The sequence below is a fragment of the Leucoraja erinacea genome, chromosome 21 (genome assembly GCF_028641065.1).
Source record: "Leucoraja erinacea ecotype New England chromosome 21, Leri_hhj_1, whole genome shotgun sequence".
Classification (NCBI taxonomy): domain Eukaryota; kingdom Metazoa; phylum Chordata; class Chondrichthyes; order Rajiformes; family Rajidae; genus Leucoraja; species Leucoraja erinaceus.
Genome location: NC_073397.1, coordinates 31,740,860 through 31,762,523, shown reverse-complemented (window position 1 = coordinate 31,762,523; position 21,664 = coordinate 31,740,860). Strand labels below are relative to the sequence as shown.

The window sequence follows — 21,664 nt, the reverse complement described above, 5'->3', positions numbered from 1 at the left end:
TTACCTCAGAAACAAATCATGTGAGGAAATGCACAAACAAGATGGCAAGGCCAATATTCAACAAAATGACCATGGCAATCATAACGGTATTAGGTCCCTGAAATAAATAAAAGAAAATGTCATTATCCTGCTCTTTAGGTCAGAGGTCTGAGATTAAAACGTTATGGAGCAGTACAGTCTTACAGTGTGGAAAGAGGCCCTTTGGCCCAACTTGCCACACACCAGCCAACATGTCCACTTTACACTAGGCCCACCTATCTCCGTTTGGCCCACAGCCCTCTAAACTTGTCCTATCCATGTACCCGACTGTTTCTTAAACATTGTGATAGTACCCACCTCAACTACCTCCCCCGTTCCATACACGTACCACCCTTTGCGTGAAAAGGTTACCCCTCAGATTCTTATTAAATCTTTCCCCCCTCACCTTAAACTTATGTCCTCTGGTTCTCGATTCCCTTACTCTGGTCAAGAGACTCTGTGTGTCTACCCAATCTGTTCCTCTAATGATTTTCTACACCTCTATAACATCACCCCATATCCTCCTGCACTCCAAGGAATAGAGTCTCAGCTCTCCCCGTTGCTCAGGCTATCGAGGTCTGGCAACATCCTTGTAAATCTTCTCTGCCCCCTTTCCAACTTGACAACATCTTTCCTATAATATGGTGCCCAAAACCATATAACCATAGCCCAAAATACTCTAAAAATGCGGCCTCACCGATGTATTGGACAACTGCAACATGACCTCCCATTCTTTATTACCTGGTCTTTCAAAATCCATACTGCTGACATTTTCCAACATAATGTTTAGAATCTTCATAAGGTCATAAGTGATAGGAGAGGCCATTCGGCCCATCAAGTCAACTCTGCCATTCAATCATTGCTGATCTATCTCTCCCTCCTAATCCCAATCTCCTGCCTTCTCCCCATAACCCCTGACACCTGTACTAATGAAGAATCTATCCCTACCTTAAAAATATCCATTGACTTGGCCTCCACAGAATTCCAGAGATTCAACCCCCTCTGACTAAAGAAATTCCTCCTCATCTCCTTCTTAAAGGAACATCCTTTAATTCTGAGGCTGTGACCTCGTCCTAGACTCTCCCACTATGCTAAATATTTACTTTATTTTAGCATGAATCCTACAAGAGAGACAATCTGGTTATTTGGAATGGGCATTTTCCATCTTGTATACCCTTTTACATGATTAGCAGTAGTTAGATATTCTTGCAATGTCATTTTCGGACCACAAAACGATTGGAGAATTTTTGCTAAGAATTCAACTTAATCTACATTAGAAATGTAAGATCACAACCACATTGGTGAGACTGGATTAATGTACGAGTTGGGGACTGAGAAATTATGTCACATTTCCTATACCACAGAATGTTAACGAGCATGATTTTTTATTTTATAACTCACAACTTTCATGTTATTGTTACAAAGACTGGCATTGCTTCTAAAAAAAAATTAAAAATAAATCAGGCTGTATTCAAGTTCCCTAGCTGCCAAGATGGGATTCAAACACCTGTCTGTGGACCGATGATCCAGGTTCCAGGCTGGTAGTCCGGTAACTCAACCAACATTTTCTGTCACAATGCTTCTCTGCTGCACTCCACATGGAATCTGTCAACACAGCTGATTGCCACTGCGATTCTGCAGCATTGCTTTGGAGAATTATGACTCTAGTTCTATGCCAAGTCAGACTCCAGTGCTCTCACTGAGAATACCAAGCCCACAAATCAGGTGGCACTGGAGAAGGCAAGATTATTTTTTCATTTTTAACTTGTTTTTAAATTTGTTTTTTAATGACGTTGATCCTAACACTTTTTAATAAATGTCACTCAATTCCATAAATCATAGAGGCAGAATTAGGCCCATTCAGCCCATCGAGTATACTCCGCCATTCAATCTTGGCTGATCTATCTTTCCCCCTCAACCCCATTTTCCTGCCTTTTTCCACATAATCCTTGACAACCTTAAGTTCAAAAGAGGCATAGCACCATCGCCACCAGTTTTCGTCAAGCCCGTAGCCCATCAGGGAGGAGGGTCTCTGCATTCAAGGAGATCCCATCATTCTCAACATTTCATTCTTGTAAACTCCCGGCAGGTCAACAGGACCAACTTTGTTCAATCCTTGCATAAAAGACTGACATCTCATCCAGGAACCAATCTACTACATGCACACTGCATCAATTCCAAGGCAAGTATAGTCCTTTGTAAAGAAACTAAAAGGCCACATAACACATCAGGCTCTAGAGGTATAAGGTAAAGAATGGGTTGACTGGGCTCATATTCGCTGGAATTTAAAAGGATGAGGGGGATCTTAAAGAAATGTATACAATTTTTAAGGGATTGGACAGGCTAAATGCAGGAAAAATGTTCCCTATGATGGGAGACCAGGGGTCACAGTTTAAGAATATGGGGTAGGCCATTTAGGACTGAGATGAGGAAAAAACTTTTCACCCAGAGAGTTGTGAATCTGTGGAATTCTCTGCCACAGAAGGCAGTGGAGGCCAATTCACTGGATGCATTCAAGAGAGTTAGATATAGCTCTCAAGGCAAAGAGAATCAAGGGATATGGGGAGAACACAAAATGTGTGGGAAAGAACTGCAGATGCTGGTTTAAATCAAAGATAGACACAAAACCGTGGAGTAACTCAGCGGGACAGGCAGCATCTCTGGAGAGAATTCTATTTAGAAGATAGACACAGCATTTTGTGTCTACAATATGGGGAGAAAGCAGGAATGGGGTGCTGATTTTGAATGATCAGCCATGATCATATTGAATGATGGTACTGGCTTGAAAGGCTGAATGACCTACTCTTGCACCTATTTTCCATAATGACAGTAAGAATTCCTTAATTTTTGTGCCCTCGTTCCTGGTATCTGCATGTTATCTTTCTGCCCAAGATCCATTTGGAAAGCCAATATCTATCAGTTTTATACAATTTACACATTCTGTTTTCCTACCAAAGCAAATGGCCTCACCTTTTGCCCATCCTCCGCTCCAATTTCTTGCCTACTCTCTTCTCAGTGCCTCTCAGAATCTTGTTTAAATTAGATTGTAAATCATTCTTCTAATTTGGCAGAGATTAATTTTACTGAACCTCTCCCTTGTAGTTCAGCCCTACCAATTGATTTCCGTCCCAAAAACCATCTCACGGCCCAAGACTACCAGTTTCCTAACTAAAAATTGTTCCACTGCTTGCAAAACTCATTCAAATCAAGATATGACACAAAATGCAGGAGTAACTCCGTGGGACAAGCAGTATATCTCTGAAGAGAAGGAATGGGTGAATTTTCAAGTCGAGACCCTTCTTCGGGTCTGAAGAAGGGACTCGACCCAAGATATCATCCGTTCCTTTTCTCGAGAGATGCTGTCTGTCCCGCTGATTTAATCCAGTATTTTCTGTCTATCTTCAGTGTAAACCAGCATCTGCAGTTCCTTCCTACAACAATCAAGATTTGGTTCGGTATAACAATCAAACCATCAGATAAATGAACCCTTAGTGACATGGAGAGAAAAAAGCTGGAAAAAACAAATAATCTGTCCACCTATTCACTCTGTTCTACCATCCACTTATTTTTGAGTGCAATAACATGCTGACATGAAATTACACAACAAAACAACAAACTCCATGCAAGAAAAATAACAGCATTTCATGGACCAATGATAATTTGAGAACATTTCAAATAATTTCTGACAACTATCATGTCAATAAAATATGATTAACTATCGGGCATCACCTTTTTAAGATGATATTTGTTTTGATTTTTTTTTTTTCACACATCTTACCCATTTAATGGCTTATGCAATGTACAAAAGAAATCAAGCTTATTTAATTATCAAAAAATACCAATTCTACTTTACATCTTATCACGTTTTCAATAAATCAATGAAAGGATGAAAAATGCCGAGCATGTTGGACAAGTGAGTGGCGAGACCATAAGACCAACATGTACATTATTCACTAATCAAAAATGTGATATGCCAGTCACGCATTCCTAATTAACTGTGTTATAAATAGCTAACGGATAAGCCCTGTGTGCAAGCAGTTATTTTATATCCAGATTGTGTTTTTAATTTCATATTTCTGTTTGATTTGCCTGAACTTTAAAAATAATGTAATTTGGTTCTAATCTTGCAACTTTGCTCTCTATTAATCTAATGCCTGCTGGTCTCGTGTAATAGCTTTAATTGTTTCTCTCTAGCTGTTGAGAGGTTCATCTGTTTTGTTTTTTTTTGCATCCATGTTGCAATGGTGTATAAATGTTCAGAATTTAAAGAGCAGCATTGCCACAGCAGCAGTCATCTGGTCGCAAAGAATTAATTATTATATATCAGCACAACTTTCCATCCAAATGTCTTTTCATTCGTGGCTTCGGCAACATAAAGATAAGTTGCCATAAGAATTCAAAGATGAGGGTTAAAAAAACACACCAGTACAGTATGTACCGTCGAGTGTACAGGTACACTAACAATTGTTCCAGATCTGTCAGAGTCCTCTACTGAATAGCCAAGTCTATCAAAGACCAAAGAGAAGAGGGGACTGTAGAACTGACCAGGGCTGCAGCTCAGTTTACCATTCAAATAATTGACCAGTGGGGGAGGCTGAACTTTATTTATTTGTGAAGGCAAATATCTATAAAACGTGGTCATCTCTAATCCATCCCCCATTTTCTACTGAACTGACGAGGTAGCGGAGAGTCGACTGCATTTGATGGGCTTGGAATCTAATTCAGTCCAGCCTGAGGATATCTGTAGACAAATTGGGTGAAGTTGGAGAATGGAGCCTCAGGATTGGGAAAAGAGGGCTAGAAAGGAAGGAAAGAAAGGCAAAGCGGATTCCATTACCACACTGTATTGCAATGTGAAGTCCAGGTTTCTTAATCAGTGATGATTATTCCGGGAAAACTGGAAATCAACATAGATCCTGAAATTTGCAACTTGGTTGGGAAATATGGAGTTTCCAGTTCCCCTACTTTGCTCGTATAAGATTTATGTCAGGTTGTTACCAAAAAGGATCACCAAGCTTGACTTGTGAGGAGAGACTGAGTGAGATTGTCCTATGCTCACCACACTTTAGTGCGACCCAGAAATGGCTAACAGTCTAGCACTTTGCTTCGCTCGTGTTAGACGATGTTCTGCCATTGCTTTGCCACAGCCAGTGCCACATCTGTGGAGATTGTCCGCAGCGCATACCGCTCATCCGCAAGTCGGTAGGTGGGCCGTTGTCTGTACCTCTCCACAGTTGCACTTGTCAGAGTCCGAGAGGCCTCACTTCTTCAGGTTGAGTCCGCAATTCCCACTCCGGTGTGGGGGCGGTTTAGGGCTTTCCAGGTAGTATAAGGCAGGTGGTGGCCTGGTGCCGTCTGGTGTTTGGTTTTGGTGCCTGGCTCGGTTGGCTCTCGTCTAGCACTGAAATAGTCTTATGCAATCCAATCCCTAGACCATGATTGTTTTGTTGCAACATTTTCCGTGAAGAACCAATGCTCAAAAATAATGGCCATGGCTACCATGGAAACAGTTGGATTGTTAAGTAAAAATAAGCAGAGATCCACAGAATCCCAATGCCTACTTTGGGCATAGATTTGGCAGCATGTGTTCAGAATTGTCTAAACAAAATACCAGTCGGGTTAGTCATGTAACTTCTTGTAGGCAATAAGATATTAAAGATGGTTAGAGTTAGTTGATGAGATGTTTTTGTTTAAAAACCTTTGACAAATAACTTGCCAGTGCTGCTTAAAGGAAGCCAGTACCATATAAATGCTGAAAGTTGACTTTACTTTCAAATCTATTTGGCTGCCAACATTCTTCTTCAGCTGTGGCTAGGAAAGAAAACTAGGCAGAAATTCACCAAACAGGCAGGTGGAAAACGGTGACAGGCATGTTAAGGGTTATTTTGTGCAGTCATTCTTTTTTTGTTGCCTTTGATACCACGGGCGTGGGTGCTGAAACTTGGTGGCTGCCAATGGAATAATATTTATACTATTTAATTATTCTTCTTTCTTATTATGCGATACACGAAACATTGGGATATCTTGTGCACGATCATATATTAAAACTATCTTTTTCATCTTTGTTGCAAGTCACGTCGCTGAAATGAAATAAATTGAATTTTAATGTCGAATTTTTCGGAATTAATTCTTTGAGTTTCATAAATGAAACGCAGAACAAATGAAAATTGAGCACTTACTCAAAACAGAGAAAATGTGTATAATAAAATGATCAATCGCTAGTGCTGAATAAAAATACTGTACATTGCTTTAAGAACTGTTCTGCAAACTGCAACTCATCAGTACCAGCTGGGATAAAAAGCTGTTTCAGGCATAAAACAAACTTCCAGTGCATGACATGGTGCTTCTTAAAAAGGCTTAGAATCTGATCATATAAACCCACTGGAAATTATTCTGCAGGAGATGGAATAAAGTTAGTGTTCCCTTGAAAATTGCACAAAAGCATTATGTAAAACAATTAAGTTGCTGTAAGTCCTATAAATGAGGTATTAAATAAATTTAAGTTCCTACCACTCTATCATTTATAAATTTCACTATAAAAATGTCCCTCTACTTCGCTATTTTGCATGTGTGGCAGGTGAATCAGTTTGTGTTGTTTAAAATCAATTTTTACTTCATGATTTCAACGTACAAAAGATGAGTCCCATAATACTGGTTTTCCTCATACATAATATAAAAGAAAGCCCTCGACTGAACACTGACTATAAAATTTACTGTAAGTGTATAATTGCTTGTTGAAACTGGATAATCGTCAAAATACATATTCAACAAAGAAGGATACATAAGGAAACTGTATATTATAACATTAGTTATAGAGAAAAGTAGAATTTCCAAATACATTATCTTTGAATAAACCAAAATCCCTTCTTTCATTTCAATAATTTCCAAGCCCATCCCCACATTCTTTGTTTAAGCACTAATCGACTTGTTCCCTCTCAGCCTTATCTTAATTCTTTTACCATAAGTGAACATTAGTATACTACGTGTTCCTAACACCAGTCTGCATGGGAGACTTGTGTAGGAAGGAACTGCAGATGCTGGTTTAAAGTGAAGATAGAGACAAAATACTAGAGTAACTCAGCGGGACAGGCAGCATCTCTGGCGAGAAGGAATGGGTAACGTTTAAGGGTCGGAACCCTTATTCAGAAGAAGGAGGAGCTTCAGTCTGAAGATGGGGCTCGATCCAAATGTCACCCATTCCTTCTCTCCAGAGATGCTGCCTGTCCCACTGAGTTACTCCAACATTTTTGTCTGCATGGGAGACTTTCCTAGCATAGAATCACTCAGTCCTTCAAAGACAATATTAAACAGCATATAAGGTTGTACTTCATTCAATATGCCAAGTGCGGGTGTAGATAATTGGCAAATAACCTATGGTGTTGCCGAGGTATCTTTATAAAGGGCCACCTGTCAGTACTTTAAGGTGAGGGGGAAAAGATTTAATAGGAACCGGAGGGGTTACCTTTTCATACAAAGGGTGTTGGGTGCATGGAACGAGATGCCGGAGGAGGTAGTTGAGGCAGGTACTACCGGAATGTTTAAGAAACATTTAGACAGGTATTTAAGAAGGAACTGCAGATGCTGGAAAATCAAAGGTACACAAATATGCTGGAGAAACTCAGCGGGTGCAGCAGCATCTATGGAGCGAAGGAAATGGGCAACGTTTAGACAGGTACATGGATAGGACAGATTTTAGAGGGATATGGGCCAAATACAGGCAAATGGGACTAGTGTAGATGGGCCATGGTGGTCAGCATGGGCAAGTTGGGCCAAAGGGCCTGTTTGCACGCTGTATGATTCTACGACTTGCCCTGACCTCCATCTCCTTATCCTAGACCAGTGATGCTCAGGTATCCTTGACTTCTGCCCTCGTCTCCTGCAGATCTATCTCATCTTTGGGCAGCACAGGAAGAAGTTCATTATGGTGGAGTGAATGAAAATGACAAAACCATCAAGCGATACCCACCACATGATGCTGTCAGGGTACAATCATGAATTGGCACTCAATCAATGGCTTAAAGTTTCATCTCTAGCGTATGCTTCTGGATAATTTTGTATCACATTCTAAGGCATTCTAAATTGAGCTGATATTATAACTGCAATGTTTGCAGGTTAGTTTTTTTTTCAGGACAACTGTACAATGTTTAAAAATTAAAATGCAGTTAATATCTCTCCAGTGATTTCTTGAGGATGCGCAAATGATGTGTTTGTAACTTACCTGTTTAATGGGTCAAAATCAAAGATTAAAATGTACAAGATAAAGTCTAGAAGTCAGAATTTCAGAACTTGGGCAGGCTGTCTGTATTCTACATGGATAATTATGTAGTGTTTCATTTTGGTAAGTTAAACTAAGGTTGGACTTGCACAGTAAAGGGAAGGACCCTGGAGAGAGTTGTAAAACAGAGACTTAGGGAGCAAGTACACAGTTCCCCGCTAGTGTGCAGATTTGATCACCTAGCCAAAGGAGGAATATCATTGAGTTGGAAAGCGTGCAGACAAGATTCACAAGAATGATGAATGGATCTGGAGGGCTTGAGTTGTGAGAAGAGACTGGAGATGCTGAGCTTTAATCTCACTATCATACAAAACTAAGGGGTGATCTTTATAGAGGTAGATAAAATCACGAGGGACATAGATAAGGTGAGTGGTCAGTCTTTTTTCCCCCAATGTTTCGGAGTGTGAAAGTATAGGGTATTGATGGAAGGTGAGAAAAATTAGTAAAGTTCACATTTGTCATCCTCTGTGGGTCTGTGCAACGAGCTGCCAGCGGGTGTGGTGGAGCAGGGTAAAATTACAATGTTTAAAAGACATTTGGACTGGGAAAGTTGTAGAAAATCCTTAGAGGGATACGAGCCAAACTCAGCCAAATGGGATAATCTCAGGAAGGCAACTTGGACAGCATGAACGTGTTGGGGGAAAGGCCCGTTTCCATGCTGTATGACTATGACTTCATGACCCATACAGTGTTAGAGTACAACTGTCTGTCTCGAAAGGTCTATTTGTAGGTCCGTGCTTCATTTGTTTAGCCAAATTGTGAACTCACCTGATCAAATGGTGCCACCTCCTTTCCTTCCATTTCAGGCGGTGTTACTGATTTAGATACCGGTTTGGACACTGGTTTTGGTGCAGGTTTGGTTTCTGGCTTGAGCTGAGGTCTGGGTTCCGGCTGGGGTTGCAGCTGTTTCTCCTGTTTGGGACGTGGTGCAGCTTCATGCACCCGAGGTGCTGGCTTTGGTTCAGGCTCTGGTTGTACTTTTTTTACTTTGACCTCTGATTTTGGCTCTTGTACTGATGGTTTTGCTGGGATTGCTTCTTTCTTGAAGGACAAGGACGGGACGGGAACTACATCATCCAATAAATCCAAAGGAGGGGGACCTACTTGCGGCCGCACAGCATAGCTGTGATAACTTTCATGGAACTGAAAATCAGTCTGACGACTGGGTGGGATAAGTTCTCTTGGTTTGCTCTTTAGATTTGTGTGAGGCTTATTTTCACTCCTTTCCAAAGGCTTTATGTCTAAATCACAGTTATTTTGCAACTGTTCCTCCATTTTTGTCGGTGTCCTTCTGTTACTTTGTTGACTAGAGCTCCTTGAAACATTTCGGCTGCTGGCCGTTGACCTGTTCTCAATCTGGACGGTCAACAAATCGGAAGGTGCTCCAGGATGACCGCTGGATCGGCTGCTTGTGCTTTTGTTTTTAGATTGCTCCCCATTCCAGTTGCCTGGACTCAAGTAGCTGGGGTCCTCCATTTTAAGATTTGAGTCTCTAATCTTTCGTACTTCTGGTGGTGTCTCCACAGGGCTCGGTGACGGAGTGACAGCAGGAGATGACTCGAATGGAGTTGTGGCTGTCCCATGGAGGCCAGGGCTCTCTGGTGGGGTAGGTGGAGGTTCCTCTATTGATGGGGGTTCTTGGTCAGTGTTTTCCACATGATCCCCATTCTCTATCAGTTCGTGCAGCAGTTTTCGTTTTTGATATTCTGGACCTGAAAAAGATTAATTATTGCAAGCCATTCAGTACAATTGCAATGTGTAGATTTTTCTGTATTACTTCAATGCTGTTATATTTCTATTATCCTTTACACAGATCAATAACAAAAATAATGAAAAATGAATGTACATGAAAATAGAACCCCAGTAACCTGGTAAATAATCCTAAAGGTACACAAAAATGCTGGAGAAACTCAGCGGGTGCAGCAGCATCTATGGAGCGAAGGAAATAGGCAACGTTTCGGGCCGAAACCCTTCTTCAAATAATCCTAAATCTCCCCCCCACACTGGACCCCCATCAGTTTGCCTACCGGACCAACAGGTCTACAGAGGACGCCATATCGGCGGCCCTACACTCTGCCCTGACCCACCTGGACCACAACAACTCCTACATCAGGCTGCTGTTCATTGATTTCAGCTCTGCCTTTAACACCGTCATCCCAGCCAGCTTGATCACCAAACTCAGTGGACTTGGCATCTCCACCTCCCTCTGCAACTGGACGTTGGACTTCCTCACTAACAGACCACAGTCTGTTAGGGTCAATAACCTCACCTCCTCCACTATAACACTGAACACCGGAGTGCCACAGGGCTGTGTGCTCAGCCCTCTCCTCTACTCCCTCTTCACCCACGACTGCATCCCAAAGTACGGATCCAACGCCATTATTAAGTTTGCTGACGATACCACGGTAGTAGGACTGATCAGCGACAACGATGAGTCAGCCTACAGGGATGAGATCCAGCACCTGACCACCTGGTGTGCCGACAATAACCTCGTCCTCAACTCCAAAAAGACGAAGGAGATTATTGTCGACTTCAGGCAGACCAGAGGAGGCAGTCATACCACCATCCATATCAACGGGACTGAGGTGGAGCGCGTCTCCAGCTATAAATTCCTCGGAGTGCATATCTCGGAGGACTTGTCCTGGTCCCTCAACACCTCCAAGCTGATCAAAAAGGCACAGCAGCGCCTTTACTTCCTTAGGAGGCTCAAGAAAGCCCACCTGTCCCCCCAGATCCTGACCAACTTTTACCGCTGTACCATAGAGTATCCTGACCACCTGCTTCACGGTATGGTACAGCAGCTGCACTGCTGTGGACAGGAAAGCACTACAACGGGTGGTGAAAACCGCGCAGCACATCATCGGTGCCCCGCTCCCTGCCATGGATGCCCTCCACCGAAAACGGTGTCTGAGACGGGCTGGGAAGATCATCAAAGACCCCTCACACCCCAACCATGGACTGTTTGCCCTCCTCCCATCAGGGAGGCGGTACAGGAGCCTCAGGTCACGTACCAGCAGGATGAGGAACAGCTTCTATAACAACACAATCGCACTGCTGAACTCGGAGTCCCGACGATAGACTTCTCTGGTCCCTCCGTCCCCCTTTGTTTAATCATTCTGTATTTCCTGATTATTCTGTATCTTCTCTCTTTCTATTTTTTTTTTTTTCTTGTTTTTTCTCTTTATGTACAACTACTACGGACTGACGCAAAACTGCATTTCGTTGTACTGATACTTGTATTTGTGCGATGACATTAAAGTTGAATTGAATTGAATTGAATAGATTGATCCTCGTTCATGACAATTAACTGTGTTACATGGAGTTTCACCCACATATAATGGTGAACTATTATTATTTTCCCTTGACCAAAATTCGCTTGTTGCAGAAGTTGAATACAACATTCACGGCCACATGTACAAAATTACATCCCTTATTTCTTCATGCAATGTGACCAGTGTGCCAGGTATTATTTATCATTCATCCTTGAAACACGCTGAAGTCATCACAAGTGAAAGATGTTTCTTAAGAAGGATATTATTAAGCGACCATTTTGTGGCGGCGCGGCTCTGGCTGCAGCGGCTCGGGGCGGTCCCATTGTCTTTGAGGAGAAGTTGTTTATTTTGTTTGGTTGGGGCGTTTAGGCCGGTCAGCGAGGAGAAGCGACGGGGGGGTTGGGGGGGGGGGGGGTTGAAACGGGGTTTGCAGTCTCTCCCTGCGGGGGAATACGACCTTTTTGTCGTATTCCGGCCCTTCTCTGCCTCCGTCTGCGCTGAGGCCTAATGGAGCGACGACCCGAGGCTCGGGGAGGCAGAGCACCGAGGACTGAAGCTCGGCTCGCTCCCGTCACGTGGGTGAGGGTGGCTCAGGACGGAAGAGGTGGGACGGCCCGGAGGGCGGCCAGTCCGGGGTGGAACGGGCTCCCGTCGGAGCAGCCGAGCTCGGGAAGGTGCGGCGCTGGCAGCCCGAGGGAGGTTCGGCGCCCCAAGTCGGGGCGGCCCGGTCCGGGGGAGAAGCGACGCCCAAGTCGGGGCGGCCCGGTTCGGAGGGAGAAGCGTATCGCCCCAGGGCAGAGGGAGAAGAGGAGGGAAGAGACTGCGACCTAAGACTTTTGTCTCCATCACAGTGAGGGGATGCTGGGTGGACTCACTGTGGTGGATGTTAATGTGTGTTTATTGTTGTTTTATTGTATTGTATTATATGTATGACTGCTGCAATTTCGTTCAGACTTCGGTCTGAATGACAATAAAAGGCTATCAATCTATCTTTTTTTTTTTTTTAAAGTTACTTTTCATGAAAAACTCAATGGGCCATTTTCCTCAGATGGTCACAAATATCACTTTATTTCACCTCTTGCTGTGGATTCACAATCAGTGAATGTTTATTTTGCAAATGTAATCTACATCCAACGCTAACATTATTGCAGGTCAGCAGTCTTGATATTCTGCACTATACCAAAAAAAAAATTGGAGACATCATGGAAAAATAATCTAATGCAACAATGGTCCACAATGATAGTGAAGTTCACTTCAATGTTAAAATGGGAAAGCTGTTCAAAAAAGATACAAGGTATTCTGGTTTATAAAGTAAGGATGCAATATGAAAAGGTCAAATTAGCCTGAAGCTTTTATCAGTTTAGCCCACCACAACTAAGTACGGATGTCAAGTGTAGAGATTAGTTTATTAGTAGGGATATGGAACTTTGTTTCCAGAGCAATACTAAAATAGCCAGGAGAGCATTTAATCCAGCCGTCCATCACCCACTCTTGCCTTTGCCCAGGTCAACTTGTGAGGTGGTTAGGTTCCACTGCTGGTTATGCAGGGCCTTTGTACTCCCAATGTAAGGCATGTCGAGGCCCCATCATTTATTGAGACATTTGTTGGGACATTTTTCAGCTGCTATTCAAGTCAAGTCAAGTCAAATCAAGTTTATTTGTCACATACACATACGAGATGTGCAGTGAAATGAAAGTGGCAATGCTCGCGGACTTTTGTGCAAAAGACAAACAAAACAACCAAACAAATTATAAACACAATCATAACACACATTCTTTTACATAATAAATAATGGAAGAAAAACGTTCAGTAGAGTTAGTCCCTGGTACAGATATTCTTTCCTAATAGTGATTATTTGAAACATTATTGTTTCATAAGGTCATAAGTGATAGGAGTAGAATTAGCCAAAAACCTATCACTGCCATTTTAATCATGGCAGATCTATCTCTCCCTCCTAACCGCATTCTCCTGCCTTCTCCCCATAACCTTCGACACCTGTACTAATCAAGAATAAATACCGATAGCAAAGTATTATAATTTATTTTACCTCCAGTGGCCATGCATTTATGTTTTTTATACATATAAACAATCTATTTTCCTTTCCCTGCTGGCATATGTTCTAACTATTTTCTCTTAGCAATATTTTGGTTATCCATTGCTTGGACCTAAAACGCCTTAGTATTGTAGGTCAGCAGTCTTGATATTCTGCACTATACCAAAGAAAAACTGTAAACCTCTTCTATTAATCTACCACTATCTTAACCTCATCGGTAACTCACAACAAAATGTACATTATAAGAATTACAAAGTGTTTCTTCTTTTGTTTTCAACCATGTTCATATGTTCATCCCACTTTCCGTAGAAAAAATGTTTTCTTTATGTTACGCAATTGATTTAATTTAGATCTACGTCTTTAATTTCAGGATTAAAAAGGTAATTCCTAAAATAAAATGCAAGATTTTATCATTCTTCACAATTTGACCTGCCGCCAGTTTATTAATAAACATACTGAATTTCACCACAAAATAGATCCTGCAGATCCAAGTCAGCTTGACAACCCGATGTGGTGCCTTTATCCTTGAAACATAGAAAGTAGGTGCAGGTGTAAAGCATTTGGCCCTTCAAGCCAGCACCACCATACAATGTGATCGTGGCTGATCATCCAAAATCAGTACCCTGTTCCTGCTTTTTCCCCATAACCCTTGATTCCGTTAGCTAAATCTAACTCTCTCGAAAATGTCCAGTGAATTGGCCTCCACTGCCTTCTGTGGCAGAGAATTCCACACAGATTCACAACTCTCTGGGTGAAAATGTTTTTCCTCATCTCAGTCCTAAATGGCCTACCCCTTATTCTTAAACTGTGACCCCTGGTTCTGGACTTCCCCCAACATGGGGACATTTTTTCCTGCATCTGGCCTGTCCAATCCCTTGAGAATTTTATATGTTTCTATAAGATTCCCTCTCTCTCATCCTCCAGTGAATACAAGCCCAGTCGACCCATTCTTTAATGTCATGACCCGCAAGCCATTCCTCCAGTAATTCATCCTTCAAATGTTCGCCTACTGCAATTTGGGAACCGAGGATAACCCTACCACAAATGGCTAAATATACAGTCATTGTGAACCCCATGGAATGGTTTTGGCAGCTCGGTCCTAGGTTGAACCGGCTGCCAAAGTTGTCAAATTGTTTGAACATTTAAAAATATTACTTTACACTTAAATTAACTTGTTAAAATAAAATAAATTTGTTTTGCTTAATGTTTTTCTAATATTTACATTAATACAATTACACAAAATAGTGTAAACAACTTGGCTCTCAAGCTCTCTTTTGCAGTCCCTCCTGTCCATTAAATTGAATGGAGTCACAGAATCTGTGCCAAGTTGAACATGGCATGGGCTCAGCAGAGAGATTTTGCAGAGTAACTGCTGAAGTTGATGTTCCAGAGCTGGACTCGGGAGGAGCACACTGCTAATGGAAATGGCACGGACCTCTTAGGAAATCTGAGACTTCACGTAAGCATATGCTTTCAACAGCTCTGGAATATTGTACGTATTTAAGATATACCGGTGAGAGAATGAGAAAAATGTTATTTTTCATATTTAATACTTTTAATATTGAGTGTGACAATAAAATGTTAAAACCAATCCAATTTCCTTCTAGTTGATTTTCTTCTGGGGTATGAATGGCAACTCCACCATAACACACAAACTAACAACATTATTATTCCAATGAGTTTTAAAATGCACAAGTTTAAACATGATCAGAAATTACATTAAAGAATGATCAAAACATCCATCTATGATAGTCAAGTAACATCTGTGGAGAGAGAATCATTTAATATTTCAGGTTAATGGCATTGGTAAGGTAATTGATTTTATACACACAATCAAAGCTTTATCCCTGATACCAGTGCCAATGTTGAGATTTAGCCAGCTTTCTGAAATGCAGCACTGGCATACGGTTAGCCTGGTGTTGGCACTTGTCACTGCCCTTATCTTGCAGACGTGGATCATCATGCTATCCAGTGGGTCGTTGTGAACTTTACAGACCACTCAGCTTCCGAGTTAAACCCGGTGTATGTAGAGTGGTGCCACGAAAATGAATAGTCGCTAACAGTGGAGAGGTAGGAAGAGCTTTAAATTTGATATCAATGAATTCCCATGTCTCAGATGGTATTTAGCCACCTGTTGTAATAGTTTAATTATTTTTTTAAGTAACAATTTGTTAATGGTTTCCGGGAGCTTGAATGTTGCGTGCTTCAAGTTGGCAGTAGTGGGGTCCTAATGCTGGATAGGACGGCTCAATTTTGTCGTGAGGCGACCCAGTCTCCTGTTTATCAACCACCCGATGATCTCAATCATGTGCCACTCGTTGCTCATTTTGGGCATCAAAGGGCATTTTAGTCCTGCCCTCTGGTCTCACCACTTAGGTTCGGAAGAAACTGCTAAATCTCTTCGGGAGGGGGCGCGAGACAAAACAATTGCAAATCTGAGTCACCTGATAAGAGGATGGTGGCTTGTGGCCGATGTGCATCTGTACCCAGGTAGCAGCTCTGCCTTCAGACTTTACGTAGATGGGTGTGTACACAAGCTAGGGGCACTGCTGTCAGGAAGACGTGTGGCTCAAGAGTAAGCATCAGCTGTGCTGTTCTGAAGGAGTTCCGTCTGTCTTTCTTTGTTTAGATGGGAGATACAGTTTGGAAATCAACCCCTCGGCCCACCCAGTCCACACTGACCATCGGTCAGGTAGTTCTATCTTCTCCCAGTTTTTCCATCCACTCCTTGCATGCCAAGGGAGATTTGCAGAGGCCACTTAACCTACAAATCTTTAGAATATGGGAGGAAGCATTATCTTTTTTACGAGCGCCTTTTTCAGAGTCTGGGCCAAAGCTGCCTTCAGTCAGAGTGTTCCCCTGCCAGTGGAGAGAGGTGTTCCCATAATTTGCTCCCCACCACAAGACCAGTTCTACTGCACAAATCACACACGGAGGAATGTGGCACCTTTGTCGCCAGACATCAAACTGGTGCAACATCCCACAAAGTGCCTCTTCCGCATTTAAACACACATTTCAGGCCCATCTTTTGATAATAAAATCAGAAAGTATGTGATGGGAAGGATTATCGTGAATAAGCTTTTGAGACATGGGATTGCTTTTACTGGCCAAGCACAAGAATTAATCACAATCTTTAGTATCCGCAGGGTTCCCAATCAACTGACGTGGAACCCAAAACTGGCATGGAGTGCAGAGCAGCTCGATTTCAAGTGGCTGTATGCCCAGGATTTGTATGTTTGTCAGGCATAAATAAATCGTGCGGTCAATGTGAAAATTATCCAAATTGGATTAACAAACTAACCTGATCACAGCAGCGGCTGAATTGCTGAAAATGGATCAGGTCGTAGAGACTGTCGTTTACTGTTTATTTTAACTGCTGTGAACCTCAATATTTCAATGTATTAAAAAAGAATCCACGTAATTATATTGTGTAGGAAGGAACTGCAGATGCTGGTTTAATCTGAAGATAAGACACAAAATGCTGGAGGAACTCGGCAGGCCTGGCAGCATATCTGGAGATTTTGTGAATATCCAGCATTTTGTGTCTATCTTAAGTAATTATATTTGTACTTTCATGCTGCTTGTAGATTTAAAGTGATAATGCTATTTCAAAGGTATTGCCCTTGAATCAATTCTTCACACAATGTCGGAGTTCCCCAGATTGCCGTTTTTCTTCCAGTTCCCACTTGCGATAATGGGTATATTTCTCTGCTAACAAGGCTATGTGCCTTGCTGTGCATCATGGGAATCTCGAGACACAGTCAACTGAGCACAGGGTAGAACAGATATCAGCATCATTGCTTCAGCATACCAGCAAGTCTTCACTACTGCAAAACTATGGGTTTCAATGGACACAGACTGAATAGAAAGAGCATTTGGCATCATAACTGGAAAGAGAAAACAAATTAGCCCTTCAGGTTGAAGACTCTTCATCAGTTCTGACAAAGTCTTCAACCAGAAACAATTTCAGTAGTGACCTCCCTCAAGGAACTGTTTGAGAATCTGCCACACTAAATTCTCTTGAAACAAACAATAAAACTGTAGAATCAGCCAAAATCAAAATCTAGAAGAATACCTTACCTTGATTAATAGTGCAACAGATTCAATTGCAGGATTTGAAATGGAACTGGAGCAGCACCCAAAGGCACGGAGCAAAGTAGTGAGACTCGCTGGATTGCTTTTACATTTGACAGGAGGTGCATACTACCCCACTGACTGACATTTCTGTCCTTAAAGGAAGAGGATGAGACCTATCTCGCCTTACCCTGGGTCTGTGGCCCACCCCGCTCAAATTTACCAAAGCCTGTTTTGAAGGCCAAGTATCCACCACAATACTTGGCCTTCAAAGCTGCCCTACTCAAAATGTACCCCCCACCCCCCTCTCCCCTGTATCCACCTATCACTTTCTGCACTGTGTTATGCCCTCGCCTCTCTTCCAGCTTTCTCACAGCATTCCAATCAGATTGAAGAAAGATCCAAAATGTCGCCTATCCATTTTTTCCAGAAATGATACACAACATGCCGAGTTACTCCAGCATTTTGTGTCTTTTTCCTACTCAAAATGGCTTCTCCCTGGGAGCCTGCCTACCCCTCTTAATTGCAGCTGACGCAACCAATGGAAATAGTTCCTCATGAGGAAGACTGATCACAGATCTTTTATTTTAAAAGAACCTCATGTCTCCATATTAATATTTATATTCATAAATTCATGCAGGCTATGATTCCTGGGCCTTAGAGATTTCAGCATATAAAACCCGACAGTAAGATCTGAATTCATGAGGTACGTGCCTTTAGTGAGATGCTTACGAGTCAGTAGGTGATGTACAATTCTGAAAAACCAACAAGCTTCCCTGCACAATAGATGACCCTGTGTGTAGAACGGAACGGCAAATGCTTGTTTAAACTGAAGATGGACACAAAATGCAGGAGTAACTCAGCGGGATATATCTGGAGTTTTGGGTCGAGACTGTTCTTCAGACTGCTTTCAGCCAATATTCTACCCCCACCCCTCTGTTCCCAGGGTCAAATGCATTCAACAGATTATTTCTCACATGTCATACAAGTCCGGCTCCTTATTCGGCCGTGGTGCAGGAAACAGTGTACAGACATATTGTCATTTGTGTTGAGAAATCCATGTTTCCGCATTTCCCAGAGAAAATCTATCCAGTTGCACCTCTTGCACACTTCCCCCCGAGCTTCTCACCAGCAACCACCCCCCCACACCCACTCACAAACATGCACACTTATTCCGAGTATGTGATTTGATGAGAAGTTATTGGTATCATGTCGAGGCAGATCAATTCTATTCCATTCCAAGCACATCTTTTAATTCTAGATTGAATTTATCACAGACGTATGAATTCCTCATAATTTAATAGAATCTGTACTTCACTAGTTGGTGGCTTATTGAATCTACTGTAACACCGCACAATCTCTGCAAAGGAGTTTATGATGTCATCATTTAAGAATAGGGTATTTTGACACACCATACTATAGCAAAGTTACTCAATACAAGTGTACTTAACTGTTCCCCATTCTATAGAAGAATCATTATGGTTTAAACAAAAAAAAAATCTGAATTTTCACAATTTTAAATTGTACAATGTACCTGGTTGGTAAAATGTTGGAGAAAGCTCCCTGGCGATGGCCCGTGCAATACTAGATTCATTGCTTGCTGCATGGGAAGCATGATCTGCTGCCTCAGCCTTTGTTTTAGCATGTGAAGACCTGATGGAAAAAGTTAAAAGATCTTTATAAATTAATTAAAAGCACAATCTGCATACTAAACGTGGCTGAGGCATAAGAATTTGTAGAAATTGGTATCATTTGTAAAGTGCATAACATTCATCCCAAGACGCAGTTTCTGGAGACTTTGCCAAGAGAAGAACACTCATCTTTATTTTCTCTATCCTAGAAAAAGTGAGTTGTGCAACATTTTTTTTTCTCTGACTATTTAAGGCAAAAGTCAGGAACTTGCCCTTTGAGGAATGCAAGAGAAATCAGGTGTCCACAAGGAGACTACTGTGACAACATGGTTGTGTGACATCCAAGTTAAAACTCTCCTTCGTACTTAACATTTAGTATAGTATGTCTCTTTGAACAGTAGCTTGATTTACATAGACCACCATTTGTAATAACAATCAGGTGCAGTGACACTTACAAACTTTATGCATGTCAGGCCAGTCAAAATATTTTTATACAGTCATAAAATGGCAACTTGGAGGTCATGTAGCTTTAATCATTCATTGTCCTCTTTCATGAATAAAAGTTTGCCTAATTTTTCTTTCACAACTTTATTGTTACATTTTTAAATAGCTCGAGGTCAACATGATGCTAGATCATTTGTTAATTTTAAGATTGGCGATTGATGGATTTTTTCTTCCTGAGGAGGTATTTAGTGATTACGTGGTAAAGGATAGTTTCTGGAATTACGCTAAATATCATCAAGGATCTCATTAAGTGGTTGAACAGGTTTGAAGGCTTATTCTATGTTGATGCTTGAAGCCTTCTCCTAGCTGAGTACATGCTGTGGGGGCAGGTTATACTTTGCACATAGCCCCTCTACATCGCATTAGTGATGAATGACAGAAGAACTATTATCCCATTGAGTATATACATTCAGTCTGTTTGAATTCAGACTCTAAATTTTGCAATGTCAGGCTAAGTCTGGCAGCTTTCAGAGTTCATACATCAGATGGAAAAAGTTGGATAGATATGATATCTGAAAGGTGCTTGTAAAAAGTTAATGTAATGGATATTTGATTAGAAAAAATAAGTATACAAAATAATGAGAATTATGAAATATGAAATTTAAAAAATTGTAAAAATGCAGCAGGCTCGATAACATTTGAGGAGAGAAAAATGGGGAATAATTCATATTTTCAGCATTCATAATACTATCTTATGGTAATTTACGGGTTCATTTTACTTCTTTCCATGACATCTCCACCAGGCTGGTCTCTTTCATCTTCATGTGCCATTACAACCATTATCATTTTGAACTAATACCTCTAAACACAATCTATTTTCCTCCCTAATTTGGTTCTTCTCCATCCATCTCTCCTCTCCTGCCCCCACCCTCTCTGTACTTCAAAAGATTATTTATTTTGCAATGTTCTTGTCCTGATTTGGTGGGGGGGGAAGGAATCACTAAAAATAAATGTTAACTAATTTTCTTTTTCATGTATGCTGTCTGGCTTTTGGAGTCTTTATAGGACTATCCAAAATATGATAATGAATGAAAAGGTTACACATTAATTACTTTAATTTTTCTCCTTCAACTATTACAAGCCTTCAGTGATAATATCAGCATAAAACAAACAATGGGCTAGATGGCCTGCTCCCTAAACTTTTAGCCTTGTGTACCTGCCTGTCTGCTCTAGATACCTTTTGTTACGGATGAATGCAAGGTACAATTGCCCCATAGCAGTGAGAAGACTTCAAACATTAAATTCAAAAGTGCTGCCACGGAAGATTGTAAAAGCATTTGATAGTTTACCATTGTCAACAGCTTTTGGATCCGTTTTTACTAACAGTACGATGAGCAAAAACTGTTCAAAGGGATTTAAAAACATTAAAATGCCTGCAAATAATTCACAATATTAAAATTAAATGAAATTACTTAACTACACAATATCTTTTTAAAGCCGAATCGATGACCCAATTCAAATCAATGACCCAATTCAAATGAATGTCTTTGTGGCTGAAGTCAAAGTACATCCCACCCATTTCTTCAGCACATGAATGCTGTCACTGGACTCAAAGGGCAAGTCCAGCAGTGGAGGAAGAAGTCAGGTTCACCAGCATTCAACTTTCAGCTTGTTTGACCACATATGTGCAGAAATCGTAGACATAGCCAGAGGTGACTAGCTTACAGCAGTCTTGGTCTTCCCACCACACGACCAGCTAATAAACTCAAGGACTACCCGGCTCAGTATTTTTTTGTTTTTTAATTGGATACGTCCGAGATTAATTGATCAGAATCTCAGACTGAATTAAAAGGATAGAAATAGGCCTTGTGATCCACATTGAGACCCGTCTTCTTA

The 21,664-nt window shown here is 41.4% G+C and overlaps 1 protein-coding gene across 2 annotated transcripts in view; it reads right to left on the bottom strand.

Moving 5' to 3' along the window:
- Positions 1 to 21,664, bottom strand: part of jph2 (junctophilin 2) — an 81,073-nt gene that overhangs the window by 8,736 nt on the left and 50,673 nt on the right. Inside the window, exons 3-5 of one of the 2 annotated variants that reach the window (XM_055652534.1) lie at positions 19,228 to 19,346; positions 9,062 to 10,005; positions 5 to 97 (exon numbers count right to left, since the gene is read on the bottom strand). In XM_055652534.1, coding sequence (XP_055508509.1) covers positions 17 to 97; positions 9,062 to 10,005; positions 19,228 to 19,346 — 1,144 coding nt within the window. In that variant the 3' untranslated portion in view covers positions 5 to 16. Of the gene's footprint in view, positions 1 to 4; positions 98 to 9,061; positions 10,006 to 19,227; positions 19,347 to 21,664 lie in introns of those variants that run through there. The other variant, XM_055652536.1, reaches the window with a different exon arrangement.